Consider the following 19,137-nt stretch of genomic DNA (forward strand, 5'->3'; position numbering starts at 1 on the left):
TGATTGTTCTGTGACCATCACGAATGAGGTTAGAATTGTTGGCCCTGAATCACCTATAGAGCCAACCCGTAGAGTCACGCCTAATCCTGTTACTCCCATTAAGTTCCAGCAGCCATCCTCTCTCATAGAATTTCAAAATCCTGTGACCCAGTCACCCTCTCAAATTCTCCTTTCTGAGATGAATTCCTCAAACTTGTCGCGGTTGTCAGACAACCAACAATCACTTGATGAGAACAATTTTTTAGACATTCCTATATCAGGTGTGTTCCTGAGCGAAACATTGTAAATTCTCTCAATGAAAATACTGATATCGATTGTTACAGCAATAGTAATCGTGATGGGATTGAGGGGGTCAATTCGGATAAATTTATTGACGATTCCAGAGGTAATTCAAAATTCAGAGTGGGCTTCCTGAATATACAAGGAATTAATAAAAAGCATGTAGTTTTGAATGAGTTTGGGAATGATAATGATTTTCATGCTCTCTGCTTGAGCGAGCACTGGTGTAAGGTGGACGATATTCCTTTTCATAAACTAGATGACTATGTTCTTGTTAATAGTTATTGTAGAGAAAATTACAGTCATGGAGGAGTTTCAATCTATGTTAGGCCGGAGCTAGTACCAGATAGCAATTGTTTAGAACTAAGTTGTTTCAATTGTGAAAAAATTTTTGAAGTTACTAGTATATCTTTAGATAAACTGAAATTAGCTCTAGTCTCTATATATAGATCACCCTTGGGCGATTCTAGTGTTTTTTTAGAAGGGCTTGAGAATGTATTGAATTTCTTTAGTAGACCTAGATGGAGAAACTATAGTATTGTATTCGGAGGTGAACTTGACTCCGATTTTGATATTGTTCAGGACAAAGCAACTGTACATGAATTTAAGAATTTACTAAGGCAGTTCAATTTGGCCTGCCATAATAATAAGGCTACCAGAGGTTCTGCATGTTTGGATAATATCTTTACAAATATCAGGATTGACAGTGTTGCATGTGATGTTCTGGCATTTCCTTTTTCAGACCATGATTGTGTTTGGGTTGACTTAAATATTTGTTCCAATACGGACGGTAGAAAGACTAGGAAGACAGTAGTAACTAGGCCAATGACAGATGAAAATCTCGACTTATTTAAGAATAATTCACTCTCCAATGTAGACTGGAACACATTTGTGCATGAAACTCATTCTTTGAACTCTGAACAGATATTTAATAGATTTTTCAATATAATACATTATTATTTTAATATGTTCATTCCTGAAAGAAAAATAGTTGTGAATAATCATCTAGGCGCAAGGAAAACAAAACTAAAAAACTGGTACACACCGCAATTAGCGAAAATGAAAAACACAGTGTTGTTATATTTAGATATTTCAAGGGGAGATGATACTGATGAAGCTAGGAAGGCATATTTAGATATTAGAAGATCATATAAGCAGTTAATTAATAGAGCTAAGAAAACATATAACATTTCTAAAATTGAGTCTACTAGTAATAAGTGCAAAGCCGCATGGAAAATAATAAAATCTGTTCAGGAAGAGGCTCGAAAAGATCCAATTCCATTCACATCCAATGAAATGAATAAGTTTTTCTTGGACGCAGTGATGGATGTTCATGATAAGATTGACCGGCCCAATTTAACGGCAATTAATTTATTGGAGCAAAACTTTAATTTCCCTCTTAACCAGGATAAGCCCAAATTCTCATTTCACAAAGTCTCCACACGTGAAGTGCTTGATATAGTACTTAGTTTCAAAGCTTCATCCAGTGTTGATATTTACGGCTTTTCAAGTAATCTATTGAAGAAAATTATCCATAATATTATAAATCCATTCACATATTGTATAAATAGATGCCTGAGAGATGGAGTTTTTCCTGAAGTGCTAAAGGTTTCCAGAATTGTACCTGTCTATAAGAAGGGGCCTAAAGATATTCCAGGTAGCTATCGTCCCATCTCATTGGTGCCATGTTTTTCAAAAGTCCTTGAGACCATAATGCATAGGCAGTTATATGAATATCTTCAAGAGCACAATATTATAATTAATGCTCAAAATGGATTTGTTAAGGGTAGGTCAACTACTGGAGCCATGGATGCTCTTGTCAAGAATATTCTGAGCGCTTTTGAGAATAAAGAGTATGCTCAGGTGACCTTTTGTGACCTGAGCAAAGCTTTTGATTGTGTTGTGCACTCTCTCTAACTGGATAAATTGAAATTTTATGGCGTTTGTGGAGCAGATCTTAGCTTATTTAAAACTTATCTTGTGGGACGTAGACAAGTGGTGTGTATTGGAGATAAGAGATCAGATGTAGCATGTGTAAAATTCGGTGTCCCACAGGGATCAGTTCTCGGGCCATTGCTTTTTATTCTTATGATAAATGACTGATGATAAATGTATGATAAATGTATGCTGATGACACAACATTTATCAATAAATGTACTGACCTTCAAAATCTTAAAAATTCAACTGAGACCACTCTGATGCAAGCAGCGACATGGTTTAGGGCTAACGGCTTCATGCTCAACGAGAATAAAACACAGACTATGCACTTCACCCTTAGAGGTGGCTTAGATTGTGTGGATGCAATAAGCGATGTAAAATTTCTGGGGATATTCATTGACAGATATTTGACTTGGGAAGCTCATATTAATTATATATCAAGCAAACTTTCAAGAGTGATTTATCTGATCAGACAACTGAAAAATCATGTTCCAGATAATTATTTGAGATCGATATATTTTGCCTTTTTTCAGAGTATTGCAACATATGGCATACTACTGTGGGGAAATAGTAGTCATGCAGAAAATATTTTATTATTGCAAAAGAAGGTGGTCAGGGTTTTAACTGATTCTCATAGACTAGCACACTGTAAGCCTCTTTTCGTCCAGCTTAGAATAATGACAATAGTGAATTTTTACATATATACTGTATCGTTGCATGTTAAAAAAAACTCATCCAATTTAAAATTAAGGCATCAAACTCATAGCTATAACACAAGAAATTGTCATAGGATGATATTCCCTATCATAGGTTATCCAAAACAGCCAAAAGTTATGATACATTTGGTATAAAAATTTGCAATAAATTACCTACAGATTTAATATCAGAGACAGAAAAGAAATTTAAGACGAGATTATTGAATTGGCTTGTGATAAATCCTTTTTATAGTGTTGAAGAGTTCTTTGAGAGTGAAATAATTGTTGCTTAGAGGTTTCTATTTGTATTTATATATTGTTCTAAAGGCTCAAGTTGTGCTGTAAGGAATATGTTTTGTACATTCAAATGAATATTATTAATGTATTTGAAAAATCCAATTGACTTACAGTTTACTTAGGTACTGTATTATTTTAAGACTCAGTAATGTAATTTTGTATGTACAGTTGCTGTAAAATTTGATTTTATCTTTTGTCTTACTGTAATCAATATTTGACTTTGCCTATTGTTCTAAGAATTTAACGGCAATAAAATCATATTTATTTATTTTATTTATTTATGATTATTTGTTATCAAGGTTAGATTCCCCATTTTGTTTATTCCAATCTCTGATCTTTAATTCTAATTTTGATACATGTCTACATGTCTGATCCACGTAACAAGCATTACAATCACCACATTCAAGTTTGTACACCCCACTTTTATCCCAAAGATCAATTTTGTCTTTACTCTAGCTAAATATACAATTTAAAATTGGTTTGGTCTTGAAAGCAACATGAAATTCACTCCTCTTCAATTCCCTACGTATCTTATCAGATACAAGGCCTAAATATGGGATTGTTATCAAAGTCTTTTCCTCAAAGTTTGAGCCTACAAAGCTAGAATTAATTGAAATTTGTCTGTTGATTTTACTCAATAATCTATCCACCATACTTTCTTCATACCCATTTGTGACTGCTTATCTGTTTAATTTTAGTGATCTCAATATCAAAATCATGATGACTCATAGGTATTGTTAGTGCTCTATAGACCATGCTATTGAAAGCAGCAAGTTTGTGAGAAATAGGATGACAAGAATGAAGAGGAATGATAACATCAGTATGAGTTGGTTTTCTGAAAATAGAAAACTTGTGGAAACACAATTCAATACACAATCCTGCTCTACCTCTACAGTGAATTTTAAACTCTGATGTAATTGTCCAATTGTATGTTACTTCCTTTCCGAATAATATCATTAACATATCGAGACCAGTAAACAATTTTATCTTTGAAATGACTATTTTCAATAGTTCTACTTTCCAACTTATCCATAAATGATTCAGCTAGGAGTGGTGAGAGGGGTGACCCCATTGTCAACCCCTCTCTTTGTTCAAAAAATCTATTGTTGAATTTGAAATAATTATGCTGAGTGCATAACTTCATCAATCCCATCAGTTCTTCTCTGAGTGTATGATCATTGATAGATATTTTCATTATTTCCTCAGCTCTTTCAAGACTTTCTCCCACCGGAATGTTAGTGAATAAATTAGTAACATCAAATGACACAAGTTTATAAGATGATAGAACAGGAATATGCTTTATATTGTTGGCCGACTCCAATGCATTTTTTATACTAAATTTTGGTTGAAAACCCGTTAATAATCGAAAGGTGCTATTCAGTTTGTGAGCTAATTTAGAGCAGGGGGAATTAACAAAAGATACCACTGGTCTTATAGGAACATTAGTTTTGTGTAATTTAGGTTGACCGAAAAGTCTAGGTGGATATGGATTCATAACTGTTAGATACTTAGTTTCTTTCTTATTAAATAATTTGGTGGTGATTATCAACTTATTTCTAATCAAGCTATTGATTTTAGTGGTGAGTTAATCTCAATAAAATTGTCATCTGCAATGAAATGGTCTACCTTACTTAGATATTCGTCCTTATCCATTATTAATTATCCATATCCATAAGTAAGAAAAAATAGGAATAGGAAAAAATGACTGCTATTATTTTCAAAGAGAGTATTCCCTTCTGTTACACTAGTAATAGAATAGGATAACAGACTGAGACACCATAAGTACCACTCACTCCACCACTCGGTGTCCGGGGCAGGCATTACTTGTTATGACACTTATTAGACCAAGGACACCAGTCGAGAAACAATATCTTATTGTCCCAGCAATGTCCTTGTGTTCTAATATGAGCCTTAAACCTATTCTTACAATAATAAGAAATCATCAGGATGCAGATATAAGAATGGATGTGATACTAGGTTTGAGAATTGAAGTCAATCTTGTCCTGACCGTCAAGGTATAAGCTTTAACATTATTTTGATTTTTTTCAATGCCAACTCATTTAAAATTTAATTTAGACTAATCATGCTGATAGTTTGAAGTGAGTCTTTCTATAAATACTTTTAACAAACTCAACTAACAAGTTTTTGAAGTATCCAAACATCTAAATACGATTTTTTTTCAGGCCTCACTATGATTTTGTACAGATGTACATTCAAGTGAATGTAATATAAAATGTAAAATTTATTCATTCATTTTTCGAATTGAATCCATTCGCATTCGAATGTATCAGTATCAATTTTCCACAATAACCAGCAGAAATATTACAAAATATGGAGGATGGACTAACGTGTGGGATATTTCCTCTGCTTAGAAGCACTTGTGAGATGGTCATCATCATCCTCATCGTTGGAGCTGGCAATTGACGACCGCCCCCGCTTCCTGCCGCGCTGGCTCCCCGCCCCCCAGCGAGTATGCCCCCGCAGCGATCTCCTCGTTCTTCTTTCACTTCTAATCTCAAAATCTTCGTCAGAATCATCCTAAACAAACATATAAGATAAAAATTGGTAAGTACTTTTTCAGTAAAATATGTAGGTCACACTTAATATTGTCATCTTTATTGTTTGTAACTGTTACATCTAGAAAACTGTTAAAGCTTGAAATGAGAATTTTTCAGTAAAATATGTTGACATACATTGCCATCTATAATATTTTTGAGTTATCAGGAAATAACAAAGTTGAAGCCACAAACATGCTCGCTGTGCCGGTTCTTACCTAAGTACTTATTTGGAGTAGTTATGTGAAACAGAAATGAGCTCCCGGATCTGGACAGGAAGACCCGGAAAAGGATGCATATGGATAGGAATCTGCATCCCTGCTCTTCTATAGACAGAATGTACCTGCCAAGGCATGCAGAGGTTTACTTGAGAATCAGCACAACAGGGTGGCCATACAGTTTGCCTGCAGCATAAAAAGATGCTCTGATCCTGATGCAACTGGTCCATGATCATGAAGTTGCATGGGTATGGGTCTTCCTAAATAATGCAGCACTGCATGCAGCAGATACCCTTGGTGCCGATTTCGACACTGAGAGGGAGGAAGGGCTTCAGCCTAATCAAATAAAAGCTAGAGTAAAGACCGCTGAGTCCAGACTTCTTTTGCAGCAGCATAAGGACAAATCCTTGCATGGTGTCTTCTATAGACGTATTGAGGAGCAGGGCTTGTCCAGAACGCTGACTTATGCTTTTATGAAGTCATCGGCCCTGAAATCTGTGACTGAGGGTTTCTTACTGGCATGCCAAGAAATATTCATCAACACCTTGTCATAACGTAGCAGTGACAAGGTAAGGTATGTGTAATGTGCATGAATAATTCGAATATAAAATTTCATTACTTTATATTCACAGATTGTGAGTAAAAAGAATAATTATAGTGGGTTATAAACTATAGTGAGGTCCACGTTAATGCTCAACAGAAATCATTTGTAGAATCAGCGAAGCTTTGGGACACAAAATAGAAGCAGATGCAATCGACATTTGTCGCAGACTAAAACAACGAAATGAAAACCTACCATCACCAATCGTTGTTAAGTTCGTTCGTAGAACAGACAAACAAGTAATATTGAATAAAAGAAAAGTTAGGAGGAAGTTTTCCACAAAGCAGATGGGAGGAACAACGGACCATCCAGTCAATGTGAATGAAAGTCTAGCACCAACGCGAAGAAAGATTTTCACCATGGCGAGAGAGATCTTCAAAAGAGGTGACATCAAATACCTATGGATCAAGGAAGGGAAGATTCTAGCAAAGAAAGAAGACGGGACACCAGTTATTGAACTCAAGAACAGTGAACAAGTGAGAAAGTTGAGCGTGAGAAGTGCATCAGAGCAGCCAGGTAACCCAGAAAATAACAGTGCCAGTAAATAAAAATGTCATCAGATAGTAACATAGAAACACTAATTATTCATCAAAATATACGCAGTCTGCAAAGTCATTTCGATTTATTCTTAGTGCAAATGAGGAAATTAGAGAACAACCAGCTAATGATAGTATTGACAGAAATATGGATACTAGAGAATGAAATAGACTTATATCATATAGAGGGCTATTCCGTACATGGTAATTTTAATCATAACTACAGAGTAGGAACTTTGGTTTATATTAGCAGTGAGATAACGTTTAAAACAAAGACAATAGATTTTATCTCAACGTGCGTCGTCTGCTAACACTATAGCGTTGTCATCTATAGACATTATCTATCGACTGTGAACTATAGGATATCATTATCTATACAAAGTAGGACTGCATCTGATTTTGTTTGTATTACTGTTATCTACCAGTTGCTTCTGTGTTTCTTTTATCGCCGTGATTTCTCTGTATTACTCATTTTATTAGACAATCACCCAGAATATGAATAATATTCCTGTTTCAAGACTACAAAAGGAGAACCTGGTATCATTCTCAAGGAACATCGGTATAGGAAAACATTTTGCTCCACAATAAACAATGAAGAGATGCTTGGAAAAGACGTGTGCGGCTTCCTTAAAAACTGATGGTGAGTAATTGAAATGGGCGGTGCACATAATCACTGTAATAGCGATAAATTTCAAACATTGCGCTCTTCCACCCCCCTGCCATCGGTGATAAAGAGATGGCAGTCTTGGAGTTGTAAATATATGATGCATGAGAAGTATTCGTCTCGCAAAACCCTCAATTACAACGATAGACAGACTTTAATGAATCGTCGTCATCACTTATTGATGCATCTGATCTTCTGAGTGACAATCTTTCATAATAGGCGAGTGAAAATAAACATTTAGAAAGTAAACTTCAAAACCTGGAGAATGAATGCAACGCTGCTCTCAATGAGTCGATAGAGTTGGATTAACGTCTCGATGCTTCAAAACAAGTATCGACTCAGACCGAGTCTTCGACTACTACTGTTCCGGTAAATGAAAACATCGGCTCCCTCACTCATAGACTCAATGCATTTGCTAATGACGAGTTATTAACGGATTATGGTAACTTGTTAAAATATTGCATCCTTTACCTTCAAGAATCTTTTACGGTACCATGTTTGCAAGTTGTGACCCTTCTAATTTGATTTGTCTGATTTTAATTGCCACAAATCAAGATCCATTTATTGTTTGAGCAGATTGAAATATAGTATTGTACCTTGGTAGCAGCAGGCGACCATGCTGGGTCGGAGTCGGAGTTGGCAGAATTGTAGTCGTCGCCATCCTCCTCATCTTCATCCAAGACTCGTTTGAGGAGGCTGGACTTCCGCCTTGCTCTTCTGGTGGATGGCTCCCTCTTCGGAGGAGGCTCGGGTTCTGCCTCTTCGGTCTCATCAGACTCATCTGATCTTCTCGCGGCGGCTACTTCCTTTTTTGGAGGTGACACTTCCTTTTTTGCAGATGGAACTTCCTTTTTTGTAGATGGTACTTCCTTTTTTGTAGATGGTACTTCCCTTTTTTGAGGTCGTACTTCCTTTTTTGGAGTTGGAACAGCCTCGTCAGGTAAGTCACACTGAATACCTGAAAGGCAAAATCAGTTAGATTTTCAAGTCAGATTACTACTCTCGAAAATAAACAAAGGAAAAGTCAGTCTTCAATGGAATACTACAATATAAATTCTAGAGTACAACAAACTTTATTTCGAATTAAAATCTTTTAGAAATGTAATTTATCATTATATAAGAACTAGAATAAGAATAAGAGTTTCCATTTATTCCAATGATTTTCATTTTAATGTATTTTTTCAATTGTGAACATTTATATTCTATAACAAAAAATAAAATCCATTGGAATTATTCATTGTTATTGGAGATAGTGGAATTATCAATAGAAAAAGAAAAGAAAATGGACAAGAAGTATCTAAAAATATTAACCTCTCCAGTTTGTGCTGAAGCAATCTAATTTATCAGTTCAATTCCCAATGACTGAAATCTAGAATTTAATACTTAATAATAATAATAATATCAACAAGACCCCATGATACTCTCACGCAGTAAAATAGAGACAAATCACTCCAACATAGGAATATGTTTTATTATACTATATCAAAGATTAAAAGAGTAAGAACAAAAACGGTTGTTTAATTAGGATATTTGAATCCTTCAGAGTGGACAAGCAAGGTACTGTAATAATCTTGGGTAAATAAAATATGATTCAAACTTCTTTTAAAACAGAAACAATCGAACATAAGATGATATGAGTATAATTAATGAAACAAATAAAATATTATGCAGGTATAATTAATGGATCTAATAAATTATGAGTATGATTGAAGAAATGGTATGAGAATGAGTTACGACTATGAAATTAAAAACAAAAGTGAATTTTACTTCCAAATGTGGATCAACTAAGACATCAAACGTTGTCTTATCTAATACTATTGGACAAAAAATATGAACTTCATCTTCAATGAAGATGCCATTGAATTAGACTCAATTTAATTTGAGGAATATCTAACTACATTTGCATTGAAACTCAAGGATATCATTACCTTCTAGGAACTTGATGTAGCTGGCCATGAAGCCATTGTTAATAGATGGAGGAAACGATAGTGGCTTCTTTTCTGGCATGTTTGCAGATTGTAAGTCTTCTTTTATCTTTGGCGGTCGTCCTTTTTTAGCTGCTTCGGCAGTGTGACCACAGCTGAGTTGGCAACAGGAGCAGACAAGTCCTTCTGCTTTTTGCCCAAACCTACACTTGACTTGACATTTTTCTTCCCGTCATAGGAGCTACAATTGGTATGATTCTCTGTTGAAATAGAAATTGATGGCAATTTAGCTACAGAAGTTTTAGAATCATCCTGAGTCTGATTGACATTGGGAATATGATGAGACGTGCCTTGGGATACCATCAGAGACTGATTGACATTGTGAAAAGGAATAGTTTTAATGATTTCATTTGGTACGGATGTTCCTCTATCACCAAACGAGCTGGCATTCATACTGTGTTTTGCGTAATCCACAGCTTCAGGAGTTGTTGAGGTATTGCTAGGATCTTCATTTGTGACATGTATTACAGAATTTTTAGATGTAGCTAGTGAATCATTTTCATACTTCTTTGGCATTGAGCAGTGAGGTAAATGCATTTTAGAAGGATAATCACTGATGGCATTTTGAGACCCACTACCCTTTTCAACAATATTATTAGTTTTATTTCCATTGAACGATGGAGGGTTGTAGAATGAGTTGGAATTCGTATTACACTGCTGTGAGTTTCCTTGCAAAATCTGATTCATGTTTGACTCGTTTCTAATTTGCGAAGAATCATTGGGCAAGATTGATGAAGGAGATACGTAATTGGTTGAATTTTGAATTCCGGTTGTAGGATTATTGAATCTAAACTGATTGCTGTCTTCAGGAGACCTGAAGTTTCCAGCTGAAGATCTTTCAAATGGATTCGACCCATTATTAGAGACATTCTGCTCTATCGAATTCTTCGACTGATGATCTGTTTGTATCTGTTTGCAATTTATCTGATTTTTTGCTTCAGGTGGATTGGTTACACCAGTAGGCAAGTACTTAACACTTTCCTCAATAATATTTGTGACCTTTGTTATTGCGCTGATAGGATCACTATGAGCAGATAACATCTTTTCCTTCAACATCGGATGTAAGTAGGAATTATCAGTGGCTGAATTTCTCTCAAAAGCGTTTCCATATGATGGACTGCGTTTATCATAATTATTGGAATCTGCCTTCTGAAGATTTTGATCACTGTCTTGCCAATAATACTGTTGAGTATTCAAATGAGTCACCTGATTCAAATTTCTTGCAGAATCTTTTGTTTGTGATGGTGATAATAATGATTGTGGTGTTTGTGCTCTTAATGCAGAAGTATCGGAAAAGTTGGTTAGTTTGTAAGTTGGATGCGAGGTGACTGGACTGTTGTGAGACGGATAAGTTGGACTGGTGTGAAAGTGTGTACTCGAAGGACTAGTTACTGGACATTGAACAGGGCTCTGTTGTTGTCTACTGCATGGCGAATAACTGCCCGCGCTTTCAGCCCTGCCTGTAGTGTGAAAGTCCTGCTGGGGAGATGCTGGATATTCGACACCACTGTAGAGCGGCATTCGATACCCAGGGGATAGTGATGGAGTAAAGCCCGTTTCAATACTTGAGCGTTGATCTGGAGTCGACAGCTCAGATAAAGGTGCTTTATTAGAGCTCAAATTTGAATTATGGGTAGGTAAGCCACCCATAGGTACAGACACGGGGGGAGATGGGCTAGAACATTCAGCAAGAATCCGATTATTGTAGACATTGTGACGATTTTCATTGATTGTATGTTGGTAAGTTGTGAGGGGAGCTGGTGTTTTAGAGGAATGCTCGTAAAGGTTGTTTTGTAGCTGTGAAGGAGAAACACCTGTCGAGTGTTGTACTTTCGAAGCCAGTTCGGGGGACTGAAATTCTTTTGAATTCATTGTATTAATCGGCTGGGAAAATTTAGAATTGTTATGGAGTGTTAGAAGTGGTGTGATAGTCGAAAGAGTTGGTTGAAATTGGGCGATTGTATGGTTGTTCTGATGGGCTGATGATGGCAATGATGAAATGGTAGGTTGGGCTGAAAGGGGCAATGAAGGAGACTCGGTCACAATCACACAATTCTTAGTTGTTTCATGTAAATTATATAAATTATTACTTGCAAGTGTATTGGGAACTTGGTATGAGTGGGAAATGGGAGAGTAGAAATTGTCTTTTGACTCACTGGTTGACACACCGCATGTTTGTAAATTTGAATTCTTATTATTGTAGTTCAAGTTCATTAACTGAGAATTGAGGGCTGAAGAGCCGAAGAGGGGGTTGCTGTAGTTGTCAAAGCCAGTTGAGTTAGATGTTGATGTGTTGGAGCTGTGGGTTACCACTTCTGAACGCGCATGTTCGTAAGAGCTCTGAAACTGAGATCCTAGTTGCGCAGGAATAGAGGCAGCAGATGGCAGGCCCATCAGCGCTGTAGTTCCATGAGTTCCATAGTACGGATTCGATGCAGTAACTGAAGTAGCAGTTGAGTGATGATAGGTGTCACTGTTGGTACTGAATGTTGAATTTTGTTGATACGTACTTTGCTGATTGAACAGAACAGAGTTGTAAGCGGATGGCAATAGCAGGTGGGGTGGTGGAAGAATGGTGGAGGGGGTGTCCCCTGCCCCCCCTGATGTCAGCCGCCGGTCAAATGCAGCAGGATAGGCTGGACCAGGCCAATGTCCCACTGGTTCCATTGCTTTTTACTCTACCAATTTCACATTAGCAAGTCTCTTGGCCTTGGCAAACTTTATTATCATCATTCAATCATTGTTCATTATAGTCACGACATCCTGAAACCAAGATTAATGTTTCAGCCAGACTCTACCAATATACAAAACGTTACATTAACAATTTGATCAATGTAGAACCCACTTGAACCATGAAGCATCCCCAATCACCTAAATCAATTCAATTCTCCCCATTCATTTTCGAAGAAACATTCAACCAGTGATAGCGATTAATTGAAATAGTTTGATGGTATTACATGAAGAAAAGTTATTAGTGGAGTGTCAAACGTTTAATAAACAGACACCGACCATAAAAGAAACAACTTTGACCCACATTTATATATTTTTCTTGTTAAACCAATTAGGTCTTAAACAGAAATGAAAATCTATGTCTCAATAGAAAGAGTTGAAAGATAAATGAGTAATGCTTTATTTGAAAAACGATGAAACGTTAAAAATGAAAAGGACATTTTTATATACCGTATCTATTATAGGTATAAGATTTGGTAAAAGAATAGTTCTTGAATTCCAAACAGAGACAGGTTTTCTAATGAAGCTTGTTTTTCAAATGTTTTAATAAAATTTTTCTCGTAAAAAATTGCATATCGGTGCTGAATTACCATTTCTAAATAAATGTTGTCAGCTCGGAAGTAAATCAGCAATATAAAAGAGCCAAGCAGAGTAGTGATTATGCTAAATAGTTTTGTGAAGAATACTGATATGAACAATAACTGTGCTTGAGTGAAAATATGATTTGACAAAAACAAAAAGATTAATTTTAATATTGATTCCTAACCATCGGAAATGAGCTACTTCAAGTAGGCTATTTTTATATTTCGTATTATTATTAAATTTCTTCTACTTCTCGATATTTTGAGGAAGTTGCACTATATGCATCCTGATTATACAGATGAAGCTATAATTATATGATTTATTGTAGTTCACATAATAGCCATTTTTCAAATAATTCTTATGATTATTATCATTAATAATTGGCCATTCAATTCCAATCAAATTATGTAAAATCTAACATTTAAAATGATCATTAAAAAATGGTCCCCAGCTTCAAGCCGACTAGTGTAAGTCATAAAATTAATACATTTTTTAGACTACATAAACTTAAAATTTTGGATCTATATTCATTTAAAAATATTTTGACCCGAATCGGTGTGCGAAATATTAAACTCATGCATTTCCGACTAATAATAGCAAAACAATTGGATAAATCTGTAGTTGTACCGGTAATCTTCAACTTTAATTTAAACGTTTCTTTGAAACATTTTTCAAACAATTTGTATTGTATTAGAATGACATTCAAGAGTGCGTAGAAACTGTAGAGTATTAAAATACTCATTCTCAAAAATGAATTAGAAGTGAATTACTAATAATAACTTTTTTGAAGAATGAAAATGAGCTGTGTGAAATGGCATAGCACAACATTCAATGAAAAATTGCTGATTAGGCAGAAAAAGTGAAAGGCTGGCTGAAACATTAATCTTGAGGTTGATAAACCAGTCTCTGATGGGATTACAAAGTCAAATCTGTATTACAATAAGATAACATTCATGCTACAATAAACATAATACTATTTAAACTTTCAAAAGTTATGTGTTTACGAACGAGAATCATATTGATCAAATCAAGAAATGAATATGTTCATGAGTTGTCACAACATTTAGGCTACAAGGAAATTGTATAAGGTACCAACCCAATCTCAATTGAATTCTTAATCCCGTTACAACTGTAGATTTTCTAGTCGTTAATGGCAACAGATTGAAGTGCTTCATTTTGACTATAATTCCACAGTCTTTTGATTTTGGCCAATTCCATATTCCATGTAATGGAATGATGTAAAACTCCCGGGAATTATTGCTAGGGAATTTGATGCCCAATTCACACATAAGTGGCGGAGAACGGGGCGCTGACGTTTCTAACTCCAATAAAAAATGGTACATTAAAGCATTTAATTTCCGGTGGAAAACAAGACTTGGGGTCATATGCACCTTCTAGCTATGTTCAACTGTAAACCAAGTTTACTTGTTAATATGGATGCATTCATCATAATATGTTTCATTCGGGGTCTAAACAAATAGCCGATACTTGCCTTAAGCTTGCCTCAAACTACAAAATCCCAGACAGACAACACTAATTACCCATTGATAATCGGTGATTCACTGATAAAGGATGTAAATGACTTGTTATTGGAAGGAGATATAACACATAAGGCGGATATAAAAATAATTCATGGTGGTAAAATTCAGGATGTCAGCAGATTCATAAAAAACCAAAATCACCTACCAAAGAATGTAGTATTGAACATAGGCTCAAATAACATACCCAATGCAAGGACCCCAAATCATGTCATGCGGCCACTGTGGCTGACAATAGAGGCCAATCAAAAGATTCACCCTGAGACAAAGTGGCATATCTGCTCTATTCCCTACAGAGAAGACTGCAACGATCGATTCATCGATGAATCAAATAAGGCGCTGCAGTTCATGTGCCAACAACTACATGTAACATTCATAGACAATACACAGCAACTAAATAAGACACACCTCAAATGGGGTGGAGTGGCGATTTATAGAAATGACAACAATCAATTATCAGTTGAAGAGATCAAACCTCAAGAAACATATCACCCGGTGGAACAAAAATTCGAAATAGCTCTAATAAAAATCCAACTGAGAAAGCAAAAACTGATAGGCCTAATAATTGAAACACACAGATTTCCACACCCCGGAGGAGTAAACGAATACCTCACCCACCTGGGACGTTTACTCCAAGATTACTCGGCTAAACAAAACAAAATAGTAATTCTTGAAAGAAGGAAAGAACTGTGGAAAATCATAAATGAAGAAAGATGTAAAAAATACTCAAATACTAAGGACAATCTGCATCTCAAGCACAATGGTCGCACTATCATAGACCCGTACCATGTTTGTAACATCCTGAATTCTGCATTTATTCAGCCGTCGATAGAATCAGTGGGGGGGGGGACAACTGATGACTGTTTGGGGGAAGAAAATACAACAGTAGTAGCCTACTCAGCGAATTTCGAGCCATCACAAGTGCTGAACTGAGCAGAATAATTAAGAAGCTAAAGGCCAATAACTCTTCAGGACATGATGGAATCACTGGAAAAATTATAAGATATTGCGAGGAAGAACTAAAACAGCCACTTATAGACATAATCAACACATCTTTTAAACAGGCAGCATTTCCAAAAAGCCTAAAGATATCTAGAATCTTTCCTAAGTTTAAAAAAGGTGACAAAAAAAGGCTGACCTTAAAAATTACAGACCTATTGCTAACATCCCAACAACATCAAAAATTATAGAACGGGCAGTCTACGATCAGTTGATTGAATACCTTGAAACTAACAATTTGATATTGGTACAACAGCATGACTTTAGAAGAGGGCGTAGCATATCAACGGCTATTGCAGAGTTGTGCAATAGTATAAATAGGCTATGGGAAGATAAACAAGCAGTGTCCAGCCTATTTATTGATTTACAAAAAGCATTTGACACACTGAGCTGGGAGACTCTAAAACTAAAATTGAAAAAACTGAAAATAAAGGGAAAGGCGCTGGCAATGGTGGCTGGAGGACCGGAAGCAAAGCGGTGCTGAAATTGAACACCATCAACAAACATACTACCTGCAGTAAAAAAAATGCTCTCTCCACGCGGACCGTAAACAGAGGCGTGCCGCAACCATCAATACTGGCACCACTACTTTTTCTAGTGTATGTTAACGATCTACCCAGTGAAATTAAAAGGGGGACGAGCTGCATATTATTCGCAGATGACACTACAATATTAGTACCACACAAAAACCAGGATCCAAATCACAGTCCAATAGATGCAACATTTGAAGAAGCAACGCATATCTGCAATAAACTGAACCTAACAATAAACACACAAAAGACTATACATGTAAAATTCTTAGTAAAGAAGACGAAACCCGCACTAAGAGGTGACAGACATGGTCTACATACTAGGAACACCAAGGACATAGAACTTCCAATGCACCGTCTCGCTTAATTCAAGGACTCTCCAGCTTACGCAGGAGCCTTCTTCTTCAATAAACTGCCAGTCATGCTGAATAACATTGAGGATGACAGTCACTTTGCCAGGGCACTCAAGCGCTACCTGATAGAGCGACCGTACTACACCACAACGGAGTATGTGCAGGAGCATACATACAGTCACTACACGGGACGAATGGGGGACCAACAAGACTAACGCAAAACCCCATCGAAGGGAAGATATCTGACGATTCCACGGTCACCAGACTGTGGAAAAGACTGGACAAGTAACAAGTAAGTAAGTAATGCCCACAGTTACTAGGTTTAAACGGAGAAATTTGAGCCCGAATAAGCTGATTTTAACTCCGAATGGAACACATTATAATAAATGCAACCTTACCGTATTCAACAAGTAAACTTGCTTTAGCGTTGAACTTAGATAGTGCATATTGCACTAGCTAACTTTGACTATTGTTATAGGCCTACCTGATAGACAGACATTTAATATAAAACAGATTTCAAGAGATAAAAGTAGGATATCAGTGGTATACAATTGACTTATTGGAAATGAGTGCTCATTCCTTCTTAAATTTATTATGAAATGATGATACTAGGTATATAAACAAATAAAAAATTCCTTGAATTTATTATAGCTGTTAAGCCTATAGTGTACCGTAATTCTAACCTTTTTTTATAAAAAATATAACTTTTTATGTATAACTTGTGATTGCCACTTAGATTGAAAAAATATTGTTTTTTAAGTTAGTAGGTACCAGAAACTTTATTCTCCACAAAACTCATATAGGCTATAGGCCTATTTCCCGAAAGTTTGGAAATATTTCCCTTAAATTTCCTTGGGAATATTCTTCAATCTTGAATTCCCGGGAATTTTACATCATATACCTTATGCTTACTATACCTTCATATTGTGGGTCTATATACATATTTAGAAAGCTTAACTTATCAGCTTTAAATACTTTTGAAGACTCAAAGGCAAGAAGTGATAAAAATACTTAAGATACAAGAAATGTCTATTATTGACATGACCTCATAGATGCATGTTAGTAGGTAGGTAAATTAAACTGAAATTAAGTGTCCTCAAAATTTCTAGTAATTTCTCTTCAACGAACCGAATTATAATAGGATGTCTAACCTTTAAAGTTGAGTTTAATCTATAAAGGAATTGACATTTGGAAATGCGGCGAGGAAAACATCCGAAAGGGTCCTTCTGCCAAGGAAACTGATATGAATAAGATTAATATAATGAATTTAAATATTTAGGTAGGATATACTTTATAAACTTCTTAAGAATGAGCAAGCAAACATCCCACCGTTTTTGAAACAATGCACACTTGGAAAATTAAAATTTATTTTATCAATCAATAAAGATTAGATTATTTAAATGTTTTTTGAAGATAATTTTTACTCAATAATAGTAAATGATCTTAATATATCATCAAATAAGTTAGCATTAGATAATAAAACATAACAGGTAGGTATGTAGGCTAAATACCAAACAAGAGATTTTTGATAGGGCAACATTTTTGTTCACCAAGAATGTATACGGTACTTATAACTTACTTAAAATTATACAATTATTATGATAAGGATCTTGAGCAATGTAAAGAGCATATTCAAAAATAATTAAATATCAATGGTGGGCCTAACTAACCCATCATCATAAACTTGCCTATCAAGTTTGACTAAAACAAGTTAATAGGGTAGCAATTAAAATAGATAAGCCAAAACCATTTGTTATTTAGAATTTTGTAATACTTACAGCACGATAATAATTATAGTCTAGTTGATTAAAAAAAATTACCAATGCAAATTCTACAAAATTACCGCAAAGTACATACTTCTTATGACGCCATATTTCGTTAAACACAAATTCACAATAACTGAAAAGTGAAAACTGAATCACTTGCTCTCTTCGTTCTTCTCCCTTCTCTGTTGTTTGTTGTTCATCCTCATTGTCTAACATACAGAGTACCGAACGGCAACAGTCACTGTTATCAGAGGTATCACTGTTATTAGTCAGAGTTATTTGAGAGTATTCTATGTTCCCGGAATGGATCAGCTGATTACAAACGAGTATCGATTAAATAGCGCCGGAATAGTATTTTACGTTACATGGACAGGAAGGGCCCGTTTGCAGGACAAGAAAGATGTTTCTATGGTAAGGTCCACGTTAAAATGGCAGTGGAGAAGGATGGGAGAACACGCGCGACTCACTGTAGAAATGCTCCTCTAGCATAGAGAAGTATGCATAGCAGCTTCTCTTTGTCTCAGAAACAGAGTAATGGCTAGCAACAGTCACAGTTATAACATAGTTATTCAAAAATATTCTTTGAGTATCTATAGTGAGGTCCACATTATAAGGTAGTGTACAATTTGCAATGGTGTTGCTATCCTTGTCTATCGTTCAACAAATGTGAAAGCATTAGGGGTTAGTTTTTATTTAGGTTATATTTAATAATGTTTTATTAGGATAGGTTAGGTTTTTGCTTTAAAATTGCAATATGCTAGAAGGGGCTAGGGTCTAGGTAGAGTTATGTTTTTTGATGTTTCAAAGGTAAAAGGATAGGTTAGGGGGTTAGGATTTTGCTTTGAACCACATGTTTGTGAACATGTTCATG

The 19,137-nt window shown here is 35.6% G+C and overlaps 1 protein-coding gene across 7 annotated transcripts in view; it reads right to left on the reverse strand.

Annotated features, from left to right (window-relative positions):
- Positions 1–18,502, reverse strand: part of LOC111049075 — a 36,104-nt gene extending 17,602 nt beyond the window's left edge. The window contains exons 1-4 of one of the 7 annotated variants that reach the window (XR_005570856.1): positions 18,358–18,502; positions 9,712–12,531; positions 8,380–8,741; positions 5,558–5,747 (exon numbers count right to left, since the gene is read on the reverse strand). Coding sequence is in view for 4 of the 7 variants with exons in the window: in XM_039424301.1 (XP_039280235.1) it covers positions 5,558–5,747; positions 8,380–8,741; positions 9,712–9,790 (631 nt within the window). In the remaining 3 variants the exon portion in view is untranslated. Of the gene's footprint in view, positions 1–5,557; positions 5,748–8,379; positions 8,742–9,711; positions 12,532–18,278 lie in introns of all 7 variants that reach the window. The other 6 variants (XR_005570857.1, XR_005570855.1, XM_039424301.1 and 3 more) reach the window with 6 other exon arrangements.
- Positions 18,503–19,137: the final 635 nt, after the last annotated feature.

Source organism: Nilaparvata lugens, chromosome 3, assembly GCF_014356525.2.
Source record: "Nilaparvata lugens isolate BPH chromosome 3, ASM1435652v1, whole genome shotgun sequence".
In the NCBI taxonomy this organism is placed as follows: domain Eukaryota; kingdom Metazoa; phylum Arthropoda; class Insecta; order Hemiptera; family Delphacidae; genus Nilaparvata; species Nilaparvata lugens.